The sequence below is a fragment of the Epinephelus lanceolatus genome, chromosome 3 (genome assembly GCF_041903045.1).
Source record: "Epinephelus lanceolatus isolate andai-2023 chromosome 3, ASM4190304v1, whole genome shotgun sequence".
In the NCBI taxonomy this organism is placed as follows: domain Eukaryota; kingdom Metazoa; phylum Chordata; class Actinopteri; order Perciformes; family Serranidae; genus Epinephelus; species Epinephelus lanceolatus.
The window spans coordinates 11035278-11056525 of NC_135736.1; the positions used below are offsets into that span (position 1 = coordinate 11035278).

General features: G+C 40.9%; 1 protein-coding gene across 6 annotated transcripts in view; it reads right to left on the minus strand.

Annotated features, from left to right (window-relative positions):
- The window catches only part of grin2bb (glutamate receptor, ionotropic, N-methyl D-aspartate 2B, genome duplicate b), a 140883-nt gene that overhangs the window by 113475 nt on the left and 6160 nt on the right, over positions 1-21248 (minus strand). For all 6 annotated transcript variants that reach the window (XM_033624417.2, XM_078164883.1, XM_078164882.1 and 3 more), the window contains one exon: positions 18734-19467. In XM_033624417.2, coding sequence (XP_033480308.2) covers positions 18734-18742 — 9 coding nt within the window. In that variant the 5' untranslated portion in view covers positions 18743-19467. The remainder of the gene's footprint in view (positions 1-18733; positions 19468-21248) is intronic.

Sequence of the window (21248 nt, forward strand, 5' to 3'; positions counted from 1 at the left end):
CCTGTCAGGTGCGTGTGATGGGTCCGACGGACACGGGCTGTGCAGGCAGTGTCTGGCAGGCACAGAGCCTTCGCTGCAACCCGGCTTGTTGTCATCGCTGTGCATGCATGCACACATTTCTGTTGCTGTAATATGGCCAGCGCAGCTGCAGGAGGGTCAGAGCAGCCAGTTTTGGTCAAAAATGATAAAGGAAAAAGTGCTCTTTGGAAATATTTAGTGAAGTGAACACAGCACGCTGCAGACGGCAGGTACAGCCTCTCCCCTCACTAGCAGCTGAGCAGCTGGTGTCGCCAGCATCAAGCTAAAATATAACTTCTATGTTATGTGGGAGCTAAGCAGAAAACTTTATCAGTCATGCCCGTGTGTAACATTAATAGACAACAACACAATTATGTGTGTCTGAAAAGTTATGTTAACTGCAAAGTCACAGATTGAAGCTGAAAAAACGTTTGGTTTCTCCCGTAACCCCTGGTTCTCTGATCACATAGTGAGGTAGAAACAGGAGCATCCTGAGCCTAAACTACCAACTCTATTTGATCAGCAACGAAAATATGGTGGCAATTCACCAGAAGGACAGAAAATAAACAGGGCTGTAGATAAATACATTTGTATGGACAGATCTTGTTTCTGGTTGTTATTTATTTTGGGGGGATTTTTGGTTGTTATCATTGATGTTACTGTCTTATCTACTACTCTTACTACAACTACTGTCTTGTATCTTTATTTAAAAAATGACATTCCTCTTAATTTTTTGCTGCTGTATCGAAAATGGTATCGAGTATTGAACATTTTCCTGGGTATTGATACTGAGTTTGAAATTTTAGTATCGTGACAACCCTACCTGCTAGTAGGTGACATTATGTGAACTTGTCTGTTTTACACAATGGCAGCTGCTTGGTAACAAACCATGTTGTATTACAGCAAACATTAAGCCAAAACATGTTTCTGAAAACATCTGAGGTGAGAAATAGCCAGTGCAGTAACACAATCTTGGTTTATATTTAACCAGCACCGTTTAGTTTCACTGTTTGATCTCAGTTCAGCCTCCGTTTCTACTATGTGGGAAACAGTCCGGCACCCACTTCCTCTTCACAAACTCTCGCTATAACAGCTAAACAGAGCACTATGCCGCACTCCAGCAAGTTTTACTGGGAAGGGCGATGAGCTAGCTTGCGGATACACATTCTAACATGTATGCACAGCTGGACCAGTTTACCACAACAAACCATAGAGAAGCTCAGATTACAACGCACACCGAGTGAGTGTAACTTTATCCTCTGTTCTAGATGCCATAACTCCACTTTATCTATAGCAAACAGTGGTTTGCTGTTCTGAATGTCGCGTACAGAACCATTAATAATTATAATTTCAACATAAATAAAAATGCAAGGGATCCTTATCAAAAATGTTTGTTTATGCTATACGTTATATTAACAAAAAATATTGGTTGGTGAATTATTTTCTTTTTTTGTTGTTGTTGTTAAATCTCAAATATTGATATATGTACCTTAAGAATCTAGAAGACCCATAGAAGATACAGTTGTGTTATTTTAAACTTATCTAGCAAGTTAAATTTTCATCTACTTCATCTAAATTTCGGAGGGACTTTCACAAAAAGAAATGGAGCATACCACTCAATTTTTCATTCTGTATTAACTATCATTTTGTAATACTGAGAGGAATGGTTGTTACAAAAGAGATGAGCATCTGATGAGGATATTAATTTATTTGAGTTGCTGCAAAATACACTACATCTGCAATTGTCAAAGTGGGCAAATATGATAAAATAACACATGAAGTAAGAGCTAACTTATTTTGGATAAGTAATTTCACAGTTTTCTAACATATATTCACGTAATACAAATTCTTTAATTTCTTGTTCTTCTCGTCTGATAGAGCCACACTGGGCAGAGCAAGTTTTACTAACTGAAAAAAATATTCTGTAATTATACCATTGCTGTTGGCTCCATGTTATGAATGACGCTAATAAAGAGTATTTTCCGGTATTGGTCAGGGTCTAAAGACATACAGATGACTCAACCCTTTAATTGCTGAACCAAGTGACCCAGATAGCACGGTATCAAACCACACACTGAGAGAGGCCTGTAAGCTCTCATAGAGCATCAAGTGACAACGCCACATCCATTATACTGTGCTGTGACTTCCTTGGTGGAACCCTGTGGCACACATCAAAGACAGAGCGGGAAGGAGATAGGAGATGTGTGTTTGTGTGTGTGTGTGTGTGTGTGTGTGTGAGTGTGTGTGTGTGTCAGGACAGCACTGGGTGCATTTTGACAGATTGACAGCCTCACAGCTTCATGGACTAGCTGCCAGGCTAAATGACCATTAGACACTCAGACCGGGCTCCACTGAGTCTGTCTCTCCTTTTTGTCTCTCCCCCCATCTCTTTCCCTCCCACACTACGTTTATTGCTTTTCTCCCTTTTACCCTCCAAACATGTATTCTTTCAGTTGCTCCCTCCAACCCTCTGAGATCCCTTCACTGCTCTTTGAAGTCAACTGCAGACCTATTATTTACTATTATTGCTATTATTTACGGCTCCTCTATTAGCAGCCGTGCAAAGAGCACATGGAGTAGAGTACAGAGGAGAAATGTTCACGAAAAAAAAGAAAGCAAGAGAGAGAAAGAGAGAGGCTGAGTGAAACATGTGAGCAGAGGGAGGTGACAGGCAGGGGAAACACAATTAGTCATAGCCTGATGTGAAAATTGTGGTTTCTTACTGTGTGTGTATGTGTGTGTGAGTGTATCGGGGGGACAAATTTGGGTATATTTTCTGCATAGATAAAGATGTGGAATCTTAATGAGTATACGTTCATGCTCATATTCTAAATTAAGCACGATGGAGCACTTTCAGAGAGGGATAAATGAAGGGCAGAGTAAAAGGCTTGCTCCTCTTCTTTGCTAGCACAACACCTTTGCTAATCTTTTATTTATCAAGCACCCCGTGTGTTGAGGAGCTGATCCAGTCAGCACCAAGTCCAAAGAAAACAAAGAGAGAAGTTGGGAGGAGAACTGAAATCCGGCAGAGGCAGAAAACAGCGAGGAGTAATCTGTAAGACAGGGCGGGCAGAGAGTGAAGAGGCCTGAACTGTATTGAAAATAAGAAGAGGAGGAAATGTGATCTCCACATAAAAAACAGTTTGTCTAAAAGGTCTAATTACCAGAGGTTTGTCAGGCTTAATTGCAGGTGCACATGCTAATTGTAAACGAGCTGAATTTTCCATGGGGGCGCCACAGAGGAGCAGACAGATAGAGAGAGAGAAAGAGAGAGAGAGAGAGAGAGAGAAAGGGAGAGAGAGAGAAAAGGAGGAGGAGGAGGAAATGAGTGGGAGGAAGGCAGCAGAGAGAAGAGAAGAGTGGGGCGAGGGAAAGAATAAATAGAGACATACACAAAAGAGATGGAGGTGGAGGAAGGAACAGCAATAAGAAACCCAGAGGAGGGAGGGAGTGAGGGAGGGAGGTGTGGAAGGGCAATACAGCTGAGGAACGAAAGATGAAAAGAGGACATGATTAGCACAGGATGATAAAAGAAGAGTCAAGGGTGGGGAGGAGGTTAAAGAAATCTAAGGAAAAAAGAAAACTGAGCAAGGAAGAAGGAAATGATCTCAATCCACAGCGTGTTGCGGGAAAAAAGGATGGAAATTCTGCTAAAGGGCTGATGAATCTACTGAGAGGGACACCAGAGGGAAACTATTAGAAAAAAACCTTTGAAAATAATGCAAGAAGTGTGACAGTGAACGAGGGAGCAGAGAGAGAGAGACAGAGACCCACTCGGATATGCGTTTCTGTATAACAGCAGTGCTCGGTTTCCATAGTAACAATTCAAATATGCCTCCACATAACACCCTGATGGACAGGAAGATACACACAACTCGCACTAATTCATGCAGCACACTTCACGCAGTGCGTGCCCTCTCCTAATAATACACAATTTACTTTTATCTAAGCTGGCGCATATTGCTGTGCTGACTCTCACTGACAAAAATAAAACGCTTGTAACATAAAATAAATATCACGGTGCCTTCGCACAAACGTGTGCACGCACACCCACGTACACACATACGAGTTAAGTTAATGCACTCCTGCAGATAGAGATGATCCACTGCTCCGCCTTTAGTGTACCTCACATTAAAAATGAATCTCCAAAAGGGCTACAGGCAAATAAACAGGAATAACAGGATGGAGGGAGCATCCAGCCAGCAAACAGGCGGAGCAGGAGCTGCTATGCATGCACTGTCATTAACAGCCCACCAATTAATAACATTTAAATGGAGGGTGTCAAGAGTGGATCATATGCTCACAGCGTAATAGGACAAAAGTAAACCACCTAACACTGCATCAACGAATCAAAGTTGACACATGAATTTATGTGCTCTTGTGTGCCCATTACAGCACTTACACAGCAATTACAATAACATATGCAGCGCCAGGAAAACATGGATAAGTGGTGCTGAACAGCTACATATAACACCCACATGTAAGCATTGCCTGTATCCAGTAATTTACTGCAGACGTGACAAACCCTCTGCCCTGTGCTCCCATAAAGACACACATGCACCAGCACTGAGCTGGTCATGCAAATGGTTTGAATGCATGCACTGTAGGTCAAGCACTGTTTGGGTCAGACATCTGAGCCCTACTGTTGCATATATGGCTTCTGTTTTTCCAATATGAGAGGACATATGTGCCCTTACATGCAGAAATAATACACAATCAGGTTCATGTGCACACAGCAGGTTACAGGTCAGCCAGATCATGCCAATATGACAGAGGCATTAGTCATATCACACTTAACATTTACAAAGCACATTGATCATCGCAGTCTTTCAAATGGCACAAGCCACCAATAGAATAACCAGAGCTGCTTGAGAAGCGCAACTGCACATGCTCACACTCAAGGACTTCCAATCTGCCGATAAAGATTCCACACGATCAATCAAGCCATGAACCGTGTGCCTCAATCAACTTGTCCCCCACAGTAACGAATGTGTGCGGACTTTAACAATCAGATGTTTTCTTCTTGAATATTGCCAGGGATTACAGGCTATAGTGTTTATACTGCAGAGGCTGAAAGCAGCAGGCTGAGAGACATTAAAACTGAAACTGCCACGCTATTTAAAACACACGTAGGCCATCATTATCAGGCTCTACTATATCCCTGGAGACTTGATGTGGTGGGCTGCGCCATATAGCATTTGAAAGGCATTGTGGATAACATAAGCTGACAGGCATATCTTTTACAGATCCCATTTACATTCAGTGGGTGGTCAGTTACAGGTAAGAGTGGTACTTTTGTCATCTCCACGAAAGCACACACTAACATCGGATGTGATTTCTAAATAAAAACAAATACTGAACAAAAATGTGCTTTAATACATTAAAAAAGGCATTATAACACTACTATAGCTTCAGTATATGCACACATTGTGACCTGGCAACTGTGAAAAAAAGAAAAATCTTTGAGAGTTCAGTGCTTTCATTTCATTCAAAAGTCTAGATTGCCCCTGGAGAGATGCCACAGCAGGTGACAATGTCTGACATTTCTCTTACAACTCCAATACATCATCAATAATTAAAAAATAAAAAGTAATTTATACTAGAAAATAGTGGACTAGTTTTCCTTCACATACACCAAATCTTTCCTATGACAAATGCTCTTTAAATATAAGACTATTTCTGTTGTTTATTTAAAACAGTAAACAAGTGACAAAATAAGGGCATTATCTAGTGTTAGCACATCTTTCAGAATAATCCTAGCGTAAAATGGTGTGTTATCTACATATTGGACATCTGTTAACTAAAGGGCCCTTTAAAAAACAGTACACCTAACCTAAAGTAACCTAAGCATCACAGCAGCAAATGAGCAACCGTCTAACACATCTCAGTGTGAAGAGGGGCCTTGAAAACACAGTGAAAAGCTGGTATTTAACACAGATGAATAGAAAATGACTTAATGCATAGTGGCAGATCTTCCTATAGGCAACATAGGAAGCCACTTAAAGAGAGTGTGTGTGTGTGTGTGTGTGTGTGTGTGTGTGTGTGGGGGGGGGGGGGGGGGGGGGTTCCCAGAGACAGCACCTGAGTTTGAGCAAAACAGTCTGATATATCTGTAGCTGTGACAAAAATGACTCAAAGATGAGGAGAGTTAGGCCCTCACTGTTCACTCCTATTCAATTAAGATCTGGCCGGTGAGTGCACAGCCAGCCAACACTCCAAAGTTTCAAATCACCTGTACCAAGAGACTAAAGATGTTTTTGTTTTCAGTGAATGACATTCTGACTGTCAGAGCTGTGTGACTTTGTGTTCAGCCAGGTAATCAGACATCATGCAGCTATAATCACTCCCCTGCAGGGGTGGTGGGAGTCAACACAAGTTCTATTTACATCCTCTCTAATTATTCAATTCACTCTCACAAAGTCGACTGCCACTTTGAGTTGAATGTTTGGCTGCAAAGCATACTACTACATTTTCATGGTCAGGATTGAATGAAAATACACTATCCTGCTGTAGAACAGGCAATCACATTAAAGTGATGCAAGTGGTGTTATTTTAATCCATATTTTTCTTATTATCAACAAATCCTTTGAAAGGACTGACACAATGTGTTGGCAGGTGTTCAGACCAAAAACAACCCTGAAATATGATCCAGACAGATCTGAGTAACAGATACTTGAGTCTCAAACAGTGATTCATAACACTCTTAAGACAGGATTTTACAACTGAAGTTAATTATTATGGCTGCAATTATTCTATCTTTCAACAGATGATGTTGCGTTACAGTCCAGCCAAACTTTTTTCTTTGCTAAAGGTCTCTGTGTTTTCTTGCTGGAGCCTTGTGTGCTGGCACCAAGTGGCAACATCCAAGGCTGAAAAATGAAGCCCACACACATGTGCCAAAGCTGCAATTCCTCCGATGACCACTTGAAGCTGGCTCAAATCTTCATAGACCCCCTTGTTAAAATGCCCAACTGTACAGCAGAAATAAACATTTACAGCTTGGTACAAAAAAACGGTTTTGGTCTCAAACAGCTAATTTCCTTTTTTACAATAACTGTATGGAGGGTGATTTTTTTTTATTTACGCTGAATCAACCTATTCTCATTCCAAAGTCATCACATACTGTTGCTTGGTCAGGAATTTCGGCATCAGACACAGACAAAAAAAGCACCCTTGCCGCTGGGCGACATCAGTTAGAAACACTGCTGGATAACAATGTAATTTACGGAGCTGGAAAGTCCCTATAGAGTGGGCCAGAGGGGGTGTTGGATGGGTCCGACAAACACCGGACCTTCACCCGGGAGCCCAGAGTTACCTTCCTGTATGAATGTGGAGTCAAACCATGATGTTTTTTGCTAAACCTAACCATGTGCCTTTGTTGCACAAGGAAAAAAATGGAAATACAAGGTGTTTTAACAATGTTCTAAATTTATTTTGAAAAAGACTGTGTGCATTTAACGAGCTGAAACTGTACATTTTGAAAAGACATAATTCATGTAACAGGCATTAAGTGGCACGCATCCTGGAACGTCAACAACAGACACAGGAGGATACCTAGCACATCATATGTAGACGTGCTAGGTATCCAAAAGTGCAATATTTGATGAGTTGGGAGTGAGAACATGTTGGCTGAATTTTAAATATGGTCTCTGCTGGCTCCAAAAATCCAAAATGGCAATGGCCAAAATGCCAAACTCAAGGCTTCAAAACAGGTGTCCATAGACCAATGGGTGACCTCACAATGGCTATGTCCATTATTTTCATACAGTCAGTGGCTGGCAACCTGCTACATCACTGAGCTGTACATATTCAAATGAATGAGGGGGCTTCTTTTCTCACTCAGGGCTAAAGTCAATGTGAACAAGGACATCTCTAAATAACTTCCCACCTTATCTGTAGCTCTCAGCACCAAGCCCATTTGTTCCTACTAAGGATGTCGGTCCTTAAAAATGGCTCGTAATTATCTAGATTAATTTGCTATTCAGCGTTTGTTGGGGAATATTTTCAGCTGTGGATTACCACACATTTGGTGGCCTTGTGAGTATTGACGGCAGCAGGATGGTTATTTTGAGACTGACTAGAAATAAACTCATCGTAATGAAGGAACACGTCATCCACTGTGACAGTGTGGCAATATGTTTTTAATAGTTTTCTGAACAACAATGGAGGTCTACAGTGCAGAAGAAGAAACTATATCAGGATTTGGCTACACACACAACACTTTTTGTTTTTGGTCTTTTTGTGAGGTTTACTGCCAATATGAAAAATATAAAATATCACCCACCTTATCACTTAAACCATGCAGATTCTTTTGGACGCTTAAAGATTTTTAATTTAGTATCAAGGTGGGATGATATGTAGATAAAGATAGAGATAGATTTTATGGAATTAGCAACAAAGCAATGCAGGCAAGAGACAACAGAGAGTCGAGGGAATATAACATATAAGGGACAATAACCAACAGTGTGTGTGTTGTGATTGTATTACTGAAGTCTTTGAGAAATCTTCTAATACAGTGCTCTCTATTGAATAATCTGTCACTTTACCGCTGTCTTGTGGAAGGGCCAGAATAGCAAAAAAAAAAAATCGCTAGTTTATTGAAGAGGGTCTTGGGTGTTTCATTAAGTGCACTTTAGTCTGGTCAAGAATGCTCTCCCTGCTAATTGCACTTATAATGAGATGCACTATGGATCTCGACTGTCGTACTGAGGCTGCCTGAGCTCTCTAAATAACATTATATGGTCTCTTCATCGGAGGCAAATAAACTGACCAAGACAGGGAGCACGCGCACATACACACACACACACACACACACAAAACTGCAAGCACACACACATATATATATATATGACCACACCAGTGCAATACATGCATGCACAAATACACACAACTAAACATACACACTGAGGCACAGGGATGAAAAAAATGCAAGATTGAGGCAAGATCCATCTATCCCCCGGGGTCTTCATTACCTCATTGAAGCCATTTATTCCACTGAGGTTATATCTCCTGCTCTGGACTTAATTTAGCAGCAAAGTGACGTGTCCCTCTCTGCAGAAATACAGGACTCTTTACCGCCTGGACCACCTCTACACAGTGCATGTAGACCCATGTCTCATGTACAATCTGTCACAAACTACACGTTTCCAGCCTGTTTTTTTCTTTTCTAAAGGGTATCATAACTCACTCTGATCCAATATGTTACCCCTTTTTATCTGAGGCAGCGCAGTCTATAAAGCGCCGGTCTCATGCTCCCTTCAGCCTGAGCCCATAATGTATTTTCTCAGGTTTCTTTGACCGGCCTTTCTGAAAAGCTGAAACATGATACTGGAGTTTTTCATTCTTCATTCTAAACCAATTTGGTATCTACTACTTTACTGGTGGCAAAATCTGAGCATTCAACAGCTACAGCTCTCCTGAGGTTTTGATAGCACGCCTATGGCGCCTAGGACCCATGAGACTAGTTGTAATGAAATACCGACAACCCACTTTGTCAGTTTTATAATTCCTTAATTACCTAAGGGCCTTGCAGCGGCCCAAGACCTCTGTAGTCCCCTTACACCTCTACTTGCACCTGTAGCTGCACTGCCTGCAAGCAAGCCCTCTGTCCCAGACCATGTCAGTTTGTTGAATTTAATTTATTTGCTTTTTTAAGTCTCTAACCTGACAACCCCTCTGTCTAAGGGTCACCAACCTAACATCCTGAAAACATCTGCTCTGACTTGGAACCCAATTTTCATGAGTGCACAAGGCACATATTAAATGTAAGGCTATATCATGTTGCTATTTTCCTGTGCTTAACATGCGCTTTGTTTGGTATTTTTGTGTCCTGCAGAGTGTGCATGGCAAAAAAAGGAAATTAAAATCAGGGTTTTTCTGTTTTTGGATCAGGTCTGTTTTCAGCACGACTGCACATCATATCTTTATCATGATATTTTAGTGATTCCAGTGGAAAAAAATAAAATGCACAACAGAAATGTGTGGTAATTACAGAAAAATGGTGAATACACACTTTCATATATCGTCCAATCAGTCGACACCTCAAATGAAATGTTACTACTGTGCAGATTCTAGTAAAGTCTGTATTAAGCACAAAGCTTATGGATACGGACTAAATGGAGCAGTACCACTGGAGATTGTGAAGGCAGTGTAGCACAGTTCGAGTGAGATATACTTACAGGAGACAACTAAGATATTTCAATAATGGCAAAACACAGCGAATCAGGACTATAGTGAAAAGAATTCTCCGTCCATGTCAGGATGTATATAATGGCTGCACAGACCACTGCCATCTACAATGCTGTCTTTGTTTAAAGGTACAATATTACAACCTTGTCCCATGTCAACCTGTTTCCTGTGGCAAGTGCGTTGAGGTGCGCTCAAATGCTAGAGCGACGCTGTCACAATGTACATAAGTGCCTATTTTTCAGGGCGCGATGAGTGCACCCTGAGAGTTCAACTTTTGGAACGTAGCAGCGCGCACTGCATGTCATGTGACAAGGATCAACCAATCACAGCCAGCAGATATCTTTCCCTTCTTCCGTGAATATCAGCCTGTAGGAAATATGAATAAGAAGTTGATCATCTTAGTGCAAGGCTACCCAGAGCTTTACATCTGCACAATATTTTTAGCCAAATACACAATTAAAAAACAACAACTGGAAGAAGATCAGCTCTGCACTCAGGATTTCTGGTAGGTAGGCTATGATATGGTGCTGGTTATGGTCGCTTAGCAACCTCAGACACAACCTGTCTCTGTGCCCTTGGAAGATGGCACGGAGTAGGCATAAGAGTAGGGCCCAGCACCTGACCTTGCATTTCCCAGGCAGTTAAAGACGTGGCATGTGTATGGCCCCTAAATCAGCCTTAACAACTACAACAGCGACAACATGTCTCAGTATGTAAAGAAAACATGGCAAACATGATTTATGTTGCATATTCGTGGAGAATCTGGTTTGCACTCTCCTCTCTGTTGGATGAGCCAATCATACAAGGCACCATTATAATCTGCACAGCTATTTAAAAGGTGAGACAAGTAATGTGACTTGCTGAGCATTAATTATTAATAATTACCACACCTTTCTATTTATATTCTACTTTACCAACCCATTGTGTGCACAGCTTTGTGCCTTTGAACAGAAATAGCAAATGTGTACAGTTATGCCCTTACTGACCTTGAGCATGTGACTAGTGCAGATTTCTGTGATTACAAGGTTATACAAAGGTGGAGAGATCAAAAACAACTCATTATAGTTTCATAAACTGAGAAGAGCAGTTTTCTGTGTGAGAAAAACACACAGTACAGACAAACAGTCCTACGTCTTCTATTTACTTCTTACTGTTTTCAGCATCACGTCTTTATAGACATTTAATAACTGTTTGCATACCAAGTATTTCATTTATTACTTCTTCAGTTTACATAAAGATGCTCTGTCATTGCTCATTTAACATTCATCTCTATAAAACAAGCTCAATAATATAAATTAAATGGAGCACCCAGAGAGTCTGGACTGGTCCAACATCTCTACAAAGCAGCTGGTCCTGGTTCTCCACTCTTCGAGTCTCTCAGATTATCAGCTGAAATCATTGACCATCTCATTCATCATCACCACAGCCTCACAAGACCATGTGAGCCTACAATCATGCTATGATCTTCATTCCAGTCTCAGTGGATCTCTGAGCTGCCTCATCTGAAAGAGCTTTTAGGTTAAAAAAAAAAAAACTATGCTGATAACCTGAGATGTACAGCTGATTACATCCTCAACTACTTTTTGTTAGCAATGGTCTCATTAAATTCCTTATGGTTTTTGAAATAATTCAGTTTCAACTTTTTTGTTTTGTTTTGTCAGCGATTGCCATGATCATGCAACAAGAGGAAGGTCAACGAACTCTGGTCAGTTGATGATCGGCAGAAATACTCCAGATCAACAACAGTGCAAACTACAACCCAAATAGACACAGACATAGATAAAGATATGCAGATACAGACATAAACATAGATAGTCTATTTATGACAGTGTCCAACAGCACTGTTCATCACTGTCTTTGTAAAGGCAGAATTCATGGTGTCAGGCTGTTGTATTGAGTTGCATTAGATTTTACAGGTGTACTTAAAGTGGCCACTGGGTGAAGGTCGGGACTGGGTGATTGCAGTCTTATTAGCCTTCATTATTGTCAAATAAATCTATCTAGCTAGCTGTTTGTCGAATTCACAAATTTACAGCACTAGTTTTACTTTTTTGTCACCTACGCATTGCAATATAAATCTAGACTGTTCAAAATCAGCATTTCCTTTGTGCAATAATATGAATTCAACCATTCATCTACTTACACTTTCTTTTTTACTATGTACTTAATTATTATATGATATTTTATGTTTTAACTGATGCTTGTGGTTTGTGCTGCTGTAACCCTGCAAACTTCCACGCTGGGTGACTAATAAAGGATTGTCTTATCTTACTTAATACCTTATTTTAGGATTGTTTTATATGCATATATTGTTTACATCAACAATAAAGAGACAGTTTGCCCCAAATCAAAAATACATTTTTACATACTATATATTTGTCTTGTCACCTCTTGTACCAATTATCATCAATATAGATTGCTTTGTTGTGTGTTGCATCAGTGTGTCGTCCTTCAATACATTTGTCAGGTTTAGTTTGGTAGGAAGAAAATAGTTCCTACATGAAACTGCTCGCAACAATGTCTGTGGATTATCTTGAGTTACCAGGTAATGTTTTCTGGCAACAGGCATTGCTGTTGAGTGCCATCTAGTTTCATTATATTATATAGAGAAGACATCTCTACAGCCGATATCTCCAACACTCAGGAACTCACACCATACCAGTCTAGACTGATAAATAGTAATTTAGAGCTGCAACAACTGATTTTTTTATTGACTAATCTGGTAATTTTGTTCTTGAATTTGGATATGACAGCAGATGAGATTGAACTAGGTAATATATGCTTTGGCTTTTTTTGATTATCAAAATAGTTGCCAATTAATTTTCTGATCTTCTCAGCTCTCCATCTAACCAGAAGCTGGAACATTTATTTTAAGATCCAATCGCACCTACACAAATAAATCTCAGTAATATAAGCCTGCACACTCGCCTCCACTTAGGCCTAAATGTGACAGCAGAGCCCCAGACACATCGTTACATGTCCTCTTCTTCTCTTTCCTCACCTTCCAATTTACCCCCCTGAGAGGTCTGCTCTAGCCTTCAGCCTTGCCTCTGTCTCACTGATCACCTGTTCCTCTGCTTCGTTAGGAAGAAGGGAAAAAAAAGAAAAACATCTCTGACAACTGCAGCTCTTCCCCACTGAGCTTGTGTTGTTCCTTCATGTTCAAGTCTGTGTATGTGGAGGGGAATTTGTCCTCACCTCGGCAGATGTCTGCTCTCCAAAGCCACTCCTAAGTCTCAAGTCACGGCTAATTAATTGACAAGTTGCCCCAGCTGAGGGTCAAATGTAGACAGATTCACTGACACTTGGAACGGGTTAGCAAACACAGCCACTGGGGATGTCAAATAGCTGCCACCTGCTAATAGCGCTGCAAAAAGGTTGTGAAATATCAACAAAACAAAATCTAATTGAAGTCTTCCAATGGTTCCCTTACAAAAGATTGGTTTTATAATTATCATTGGTGTATGGTTGTTTAGAGGAATGAATTACTCACTTACAAACAAGATCTGAACCTGTCAGAGTTTCTTCCTCATTAAAGTAATCTTACTCTGTTGATGATTACCATCACAGGCGCGTTTCTTCCTCAGGTTCAATTAAACATTCTGTTGTTTCAGCACTTCCCTGTCTGTCTTTGAAAACAATATTATCATCTTATCATCCCCTCTAAGCAAAGCCATCTGCATGACATGATTTCTTGCAAGTCCTGATGTCTGTCTCTTGTGCGCCTTTTGAGGACAGTATTATCAAATGTTGCTCAGTCTTTTTCAGCTATCAAACCCTCCATCAGCTCCTCTCATCTCTGCACCTCGACCCTTTTCTCAGCCAGTAGATCTTGTCTTTTGTTCTATCGGTCTCTTTTATTTGTCTGAAAAATTATTTGAAAAAAATCTCTGTCTCTCTTCCCTGTCTGTCAGTGGAGAAGCTTCAAAGGCCTCCCTTTGGCATGGCATGAAAAAGTGACAGTTTCTGATGAAATTTCTGCATGTGCCAGCCCAGACATTCTGATCATGTTATTAGTGAACATATAAAGGGTGAAAAACAGATCTGTGGCTCCATCTCTGCATCAGTGGAAAATAAAGTGACTTATATAGCAAAAGCGACAGTTTGCATTGTGTTCAGTTACAGCAGAGCCCGCATTAACAGATATCAACGAAAACTGGTTGGATGCCTGCTGACTTCACCAACAGAACGACACACCGAGAGGCTGAGCAACGTGGGTAGAGGCGGCATCACAGCATTGGGCCCCCTTTTCTCTATTCTTAGCTCTTCCTCCTTCTCTCACAGTCACACATGACTAGGTAAAGAAGAGGAGAGGTAGAAGAGGCGTCTTGAGTTTCGGTCTCTAACAAAAATGGGATGACATTTATACTCAGTTTCCAGTTTATTAAATATTGTCTGTCTGGACTGTCTTTTTTTTTCAAACTTCCATTTAAACTTGGGGGTGAATTAAAATTAAATCTCTAACCATCTGTTCGAATTCAAAATTTACAATGTACAGTAGAAGTGACAGGACTGAGTCTTGTACTCTTGCAGGAGGTGCTTGTAAAATGCACTGTTCATAGGAGCCATTGGGTGCCCTGTGGCCCTAAAAAACTCGGCTGTTGTTGTGCAGGCCATTCACCAGAAGAAAATGTGCACATTACATTTGTACATTTCATATGCATTATATAAACATTTCTAAAGTGAAATAATATATAAGCTGACTTCTGTCACAGGGAGGTGGAGGGGATGGTGGATGGCTGGAGACCACTGCAGACCACTGTTCTGAACCAACAACTCGCCATGTTTCCCAGCAGTGTTTGAGCCAGCGTACCTTGGTGTTTTTCATCGGCCCGTCCCTGCTTTTCCAGTGGCTTTTGTGGCCACCAAACGTTGGTGTTTTAAGCCAAAGCATGATCCTTTCCTAACTTAACCAAGTGATTTTTGTGCCCAAATCTGAGAGACATTAAGTTTCAACATATTCACTACAAAATTATGTTCAAATGCCATGTATCTGTGGTTTGCAAAAACGCACAATACAGACTTTTTTTCCCTAGAATTTCGGTTGAGCTGCTCACACCTGCACGTCAAGCAAGCTGACTGGGTGATCCAACTCCTTTTGAGGGGCAGGTGCAAAACAGAGAAATAAAAGATATAAACATCATGCAATTGCACATACAAGTATAAAAGAAAGGGTTGCGTGAACAACTCATGTCCTTTGCCTGCAGTCCAGAGAGGCAAGTTTTAGCCTTTAGATTACATTAGATTTTGCTATAGTTAGTAATATATTCATATTTTTTTCTAGATTGTGTTGCATGGATCATTTCTTGAAATAATCTGAAAATGCATGGATGATAGAGGCTTTTCTGAGGCATTGTGTAACTACTTTGCACTTCTCTCCCTCGCCCTCTCTCTCTCTGAGTAAACAATAAACACCAGGCTGTTCAGCACCTGTAATCCTTCAACGACTCAATCAACATTTATAAAGCTGGTCACATGAGGCTCCCATCCAAAACTGAGTCAGTCGGCTGTCTGTGTGTCCAAGCGTCAACATCGCAACGCCCATATACTCATGGCACTTCACTGCGGCCGCTCTGTTCACGGTCCACCGATCAAAACAGGGGGACCATGCTGCCCACCTGACAAGAGAGCCAACGCTCGGATCCAGTAATCCCCTCTATCCAACCCACTCTCCAAAAACATGCAGCATCACGACGCTGCAACAACACGCCCCTCCTAGGCGTTGTTGCTTACGCACTCAGAGCTACATCTGTCTACAAAGCTTCCTCCTTCATCCACTGTCAGTGAAGCTCCCTCTGGATTTACCGCCTGCGCCTGGATCTTTGCCTGTCTGTCTCCTTTTCTGTCTGCCACGCCTTAACCCCTTGCTCATTCTGTCATGTCTCTCCCCTCTTTTTTTTTAGATGGAAAATCTGCCCTAGAAACACAGGTCACATGCAGCCATTTCAAGCCTTGAGTGTGAGCCAATACCCAACTGTCGAGACAGAGAGTGAAGTTTAGATTGAAATATTGCAATGAGGAATTCGGGAGCTGTGGAGCGCAGTGTCTGTGCAGCATATGTGAGTAAGGAGTAGAATGCAGTAGGTCTGCTCAGTGTTGAAGCTGTTGTGAAGGAGGAACATAACCAGCTGTCACACACCTCCTCTCAGTCACGCTTCAACAAAGAGGCGCATCATAATTAGATAGTTACATCAGATCCTATGAGTCGGTGAATGCAAATGTGGAAAAGCTCAGTTTAGATTTTTGAGCATTAACTCGTCTCACCCAAAGCTAAAAACAATCCAGCCAAGAATCTGATCCACGATGCCACCAAGAGACAAATCCTGGACTTGCTCCATTGGCAGCAGCCGGACACTGTGACAGAACATGGGATTTTTGAGCATTTTCTGTTGCAAAAACACTGACACACACACACACACACACACACAATGAAAATGACTATAAACTAGTCTTAAAGTTAATTCTGTGCACATGAATGTCAGGTGTGAGCTCTCCTCTTGAGGTGGTTTTACCTTATCTCCTCTCTTGTAGTCTTTGTCACACTACCTCTTAGACAAGTCTTTCCATTATCTTTACACGCCCCTCATACTTTTAAATGTGCCTTTTATCAGTCAAACTCCTGCTGAAAGGCGCACAAGCTCAGCAATAAAATAGGCTCCAGCTTCCCCGTTCTCCTGCTTTATACTGTTATTATTGTCTAGACCTGTTTTCCCTTGTGAAGCAGCACAACTCATGGTTTTGATGGGCTTATTGAAGCTGGTGCCTCGTTATCCGTTATCTCAACACGGGGCTCCCTCACAAAGCGCCGCCAGAAAGCATATGTGACTAAAAAAAGACATTTGTCCTTTCTTCTTTTGCACTATGAACGTTCATCCGTCTCTGTGCTTTCATCTGTTTGCCTTGCTCAAAATCAAAATTGCCATTAGCAATTTGTTTATTTGTGTTCATGCTGGGCTTTACTTGTCAGACAATTTTCTGATAAAATTTTTTTCTCAACTTTGAAAAAACAACTAAAAATCATTCCTATCTAGAGCCTCAAAAAAGAGGCTACTTTTTTGGTTTAGCCCATTTCTAGACTATATGATTATGAAGTGGTGTGCAGGATCACTGTAACAAAACTGTACAGTGAAATCGCTGTGAGCTGCTGCCAGCTTGAAAAATAAAGCCCAGTGATTCCCCAGTTTTACAAGAAAAAAACCCACAAGGCAGATCCTTGAGGCTGTTATCCCAAGAAGCACCATGTGTCATCACAAATTACAAAATATCGTATACTGTAACACGACACATCTGTAGATGTGTTTTGACCCATTATTTTAATCTGCTCTGATATTTTACATGACCCGTAATTATCATGAATATCTGCGGTTAAATTTTAGCAGGACACAGGAAAGAAAACAATCACAGAAGTTGGATATTTTGAATATTTTAGATTTTAGGATGCAGTCGGGACTACAGCTGAAATGATTAGTCAATTTGTCAATTAATGAACTATCAGAAAAATATTATGTAATTTTGTTTAGCAATTATCAAATCCAAATGCCACCAGTTCAGTCCGTTAGAAGATGTTTTGTCCTCCAGGCAAATGTGACTTTTCACATTTTTCACTATTTGTTACCATAACAACAGAAATATCTATAGATTCATTAATAATGAAAATAATAGACCAAGTTAGGATCATTACCAAAGGAATACTTCAAACCCACAAAATGAATGAATGATTTGTATATCAATTACTCACACTGTGTTACGTTGAATTTGTGAAGAAAACTGTTTTTCTCACATCGCTCCATGATGAACCAAGGATCCAAAAACAGAGAAAATTCTTGATGAATTGAAGAAAAATGAAGCCAAGTTTGACAACAGCAAAACTATATCAAAACATCTGTTTACATACTCTCACACAACTCTTATTCTTTCAAATTTACAGTACACACATGCATTTTCTGTAAAACCTTACTATTCAAACCACTTATCCATACGCATAACGGGTCTGGGTGAACACATGCATTTGAACTCTGCTTGTGCATTCCATCCAGCACAGTTCAAACGCACGCACTTGCCATGGCATGCTACTCGTCCGTGTGTGAGACTGTTTTTGTGGAAGGGTTTTAAATGGTAAGGTTTTACGAAAATGTATGTTTGCAAAGGACCTGGCCTATGACTTGGTAAATGAGACTTGGATTATACCATGAGTTGTGCGAGAGTTTGTAAACGCATGTTTTGATATAGTCTTGCTGTTATTTTACTCCAATTCATCAAGAATTTTCTCTGTTTTTGGATTCTTAGTTCACTGTGGAGGCATGCAAGAAAAACAACATTTTCATTGTGAATTCAGTATAAAACAGGGCAAGGAATTGATATACAAATGTACCATATTGCGATTGAAGCATTCCATTAAACAATAAGTTTTAAGCAAAAGTTAATCTGAAATTTACCTCAGGAAACACACAGCAAGCTGATTTCAGAGGAAAAGGTTCAGGAAATGCTCACAGACACAAAAATCCAATTACTGGAATCACTGGCCTACCTTGAACATTGCCAGCCCGGATGTCCTCTCTGCTCTTCAGAACTGGCATGATGGAGTGATCTGGGATTCGACTCCTCCTCTCATAGCCTCGGATGAAGGGATGGTAGACAGATGAAGTCACACACAGAAGACTAAGGTCGGGTCTTGCAGGGCGAGGGGTAAGCGATCTTGGGTTGAGTGAGGGTGGAGGTGGACGATGCTGGGTGTTATCAGAGTGCTGAGGTGGGAGGGGTGGAGATGACTGTTTTTAAAGCGTAATAATACATACAAAGGACACTTGATCGCTGAGAAACGATGTCTTTACATATATAGAGGCCAAAAAAGATTAACCTGCTGATCTAAGCTGGTTGAAATGTGTTTTTGACTAAGATCTTAGAAGACTTTAAAAGTTGACCATCAACTTAAAATGTCAGCGGTTGTGTGAACTCAATAAAAGAAACTAAAGGGTGATAGATGGTGAGTGATGAAGGGATGCTCTTTCATTCGTCTCTTTCCATCTGACTCTCATTCCCCTTCCTCCAATGCTGGTGATGCAGCTCGCCAAGGTCTCCTCCCAGAAGTCTGTGAGCGTGTGAACGCAGTTGCCGTGGAGATGAGCAGCAGTGGGTGTGTACGTACTCCTCTTCTTCTTCCCTCCCTTCCTTCTTCTTCTTTGGCTTTCTTGCCTTCGCTTTGCCTTAGCCGGTCATGATGATCAGTTTTCCGGCCTGTGCTGCGCTCTCCTCTTCCTCAGTCTGAAAGGGAGAAGAGGAGAAGGACAGAGTCAGATGGCGGAGAAAGACTGTGGATGGATGTGTTGTTGGTGAAGGCTGTGTACACAAGTCAATTGCCTCTGAGGTCAAGGCTTAACTCAGTCAAGCCGCTGTGTCTACATGCCCCCTTTCACAGTGTTGAACGTTGTTGCCTAGTAATATTGCTGTGCTATTTTCTTCATAGTACATGCTCACAGTGCTTTTGTTTTACCCTTGTTTTAATCTAGTGTTTCTGACACTATGGGTCCTGACTCAAAGTGGGTTGTAGAGATTTTTTTGCCGTACTGCTCACATCAAAAAAGTCCTTCTTTAATATCTTTGGTTATATTGGGGCGCTTGTTGAAAATGAGAGCAATAGCTTTATAGCTTATTGGCTTGATTGGCTACCAAGCACCTTGATTTGTCAGGTATTAAATTTGCTAGATTTGCCCAAAATGGACATTCTTGGCAGTTTATTTTGTCCTTAAAAGGTTTCTCAGTTGATTTTTAGAGACAATTTACTGTATCACAACGCACTGTATATGTAAACAGCATGATTTAAAATCACATACACTGTGATAGGAGATTTCATTCCTTCCACCCACTCCTAATGTTTATCTGTAACTACTTCATTCACTTTCTCAGATTTTAAAATATGGCCCTCCCTCGCACGCAATCTGCTTACATTGTGTGTTACTAGGACACTTTTTTCCATGATTTTTCTCTTAAAGGTAATGATCTAAAGGTTCGACACATTAGATGTTTAAATTTGTGTATTTTGATCAAAATTTGTGCCTTTATTGATAGTAGGCTAACATAGATATTAAAGATACCATGCAGGACTTTTCTAAAAGAAAAAAAAATGTATACACTCAAAATAAATCCTCTCATTCATCACTCATGAACCCACGAGAAGTATGTATGAGTGTATTTATCTGCAGAGACTTCGCCCTCTGCCTGTATTTCCTTGTTTTCTTCTTATTTTGGTATGCTCAGGACCTTTCTAGGCACAGGACGCAGGTGTGGTTGAGACTTTACGTTACATTTGTACGTTATTATGTAGTAGATACATTGAAACTTTTTGTTTCTTTACGTTTTAACAACATTGTGGTTACTGTGTGTTTAAGTTGAGGCACAAAAACCACTTGGTTTTGGTTAAGAAAAGATCGAGTTTGGAGTAAAGAAAGAAATGGTTTTGCTGGCATAATCACGGTTGGAGAATGATGTTCATTAAAAAGCAAACGCTTTTCTTGGCACTTTCCCTGGTGGAAAAACAGCAATAGGTCGGTAAAAGATGACCCATTTTGCTGTTTGTTGTTCTTCAACAGTGTAGCTTGGAAGGCATTTCGCCAAGGTGCTATGCCATCTACCACCCCCTTCCGATGATTAAGTAAGCTCATATACTACTAGGGTTGGGAACGATTAACCGATACGACCGGATATCCGGTTTGACAAGTGAGAGATACGGCTATGTCGGTAGCAGCCTCCTCAGTCAATACGAATCAGCTATGAATCCTTAGATGAATCAATTGTAGAGTCATGGATTCGGGTATCGCGAGACTAGTAATCGGTTGACTGGCTTTAACAGTTTGCATCTCGAAAACAACGCGAAAGCCGGCCCGGCGGCATGCTCTGTAGCAGGCATTACTGACAACGATAATGGATGTAAACATCAGCGCCAGCTTGACCGGTGGAGATGAGGAACAGAAGCTAATGCTGGTTGGATAAACCAGGGAGCAGCCAAGCTGCAGCAGAAACTAAAGGTGAATCCTGCCGGTTGTGGG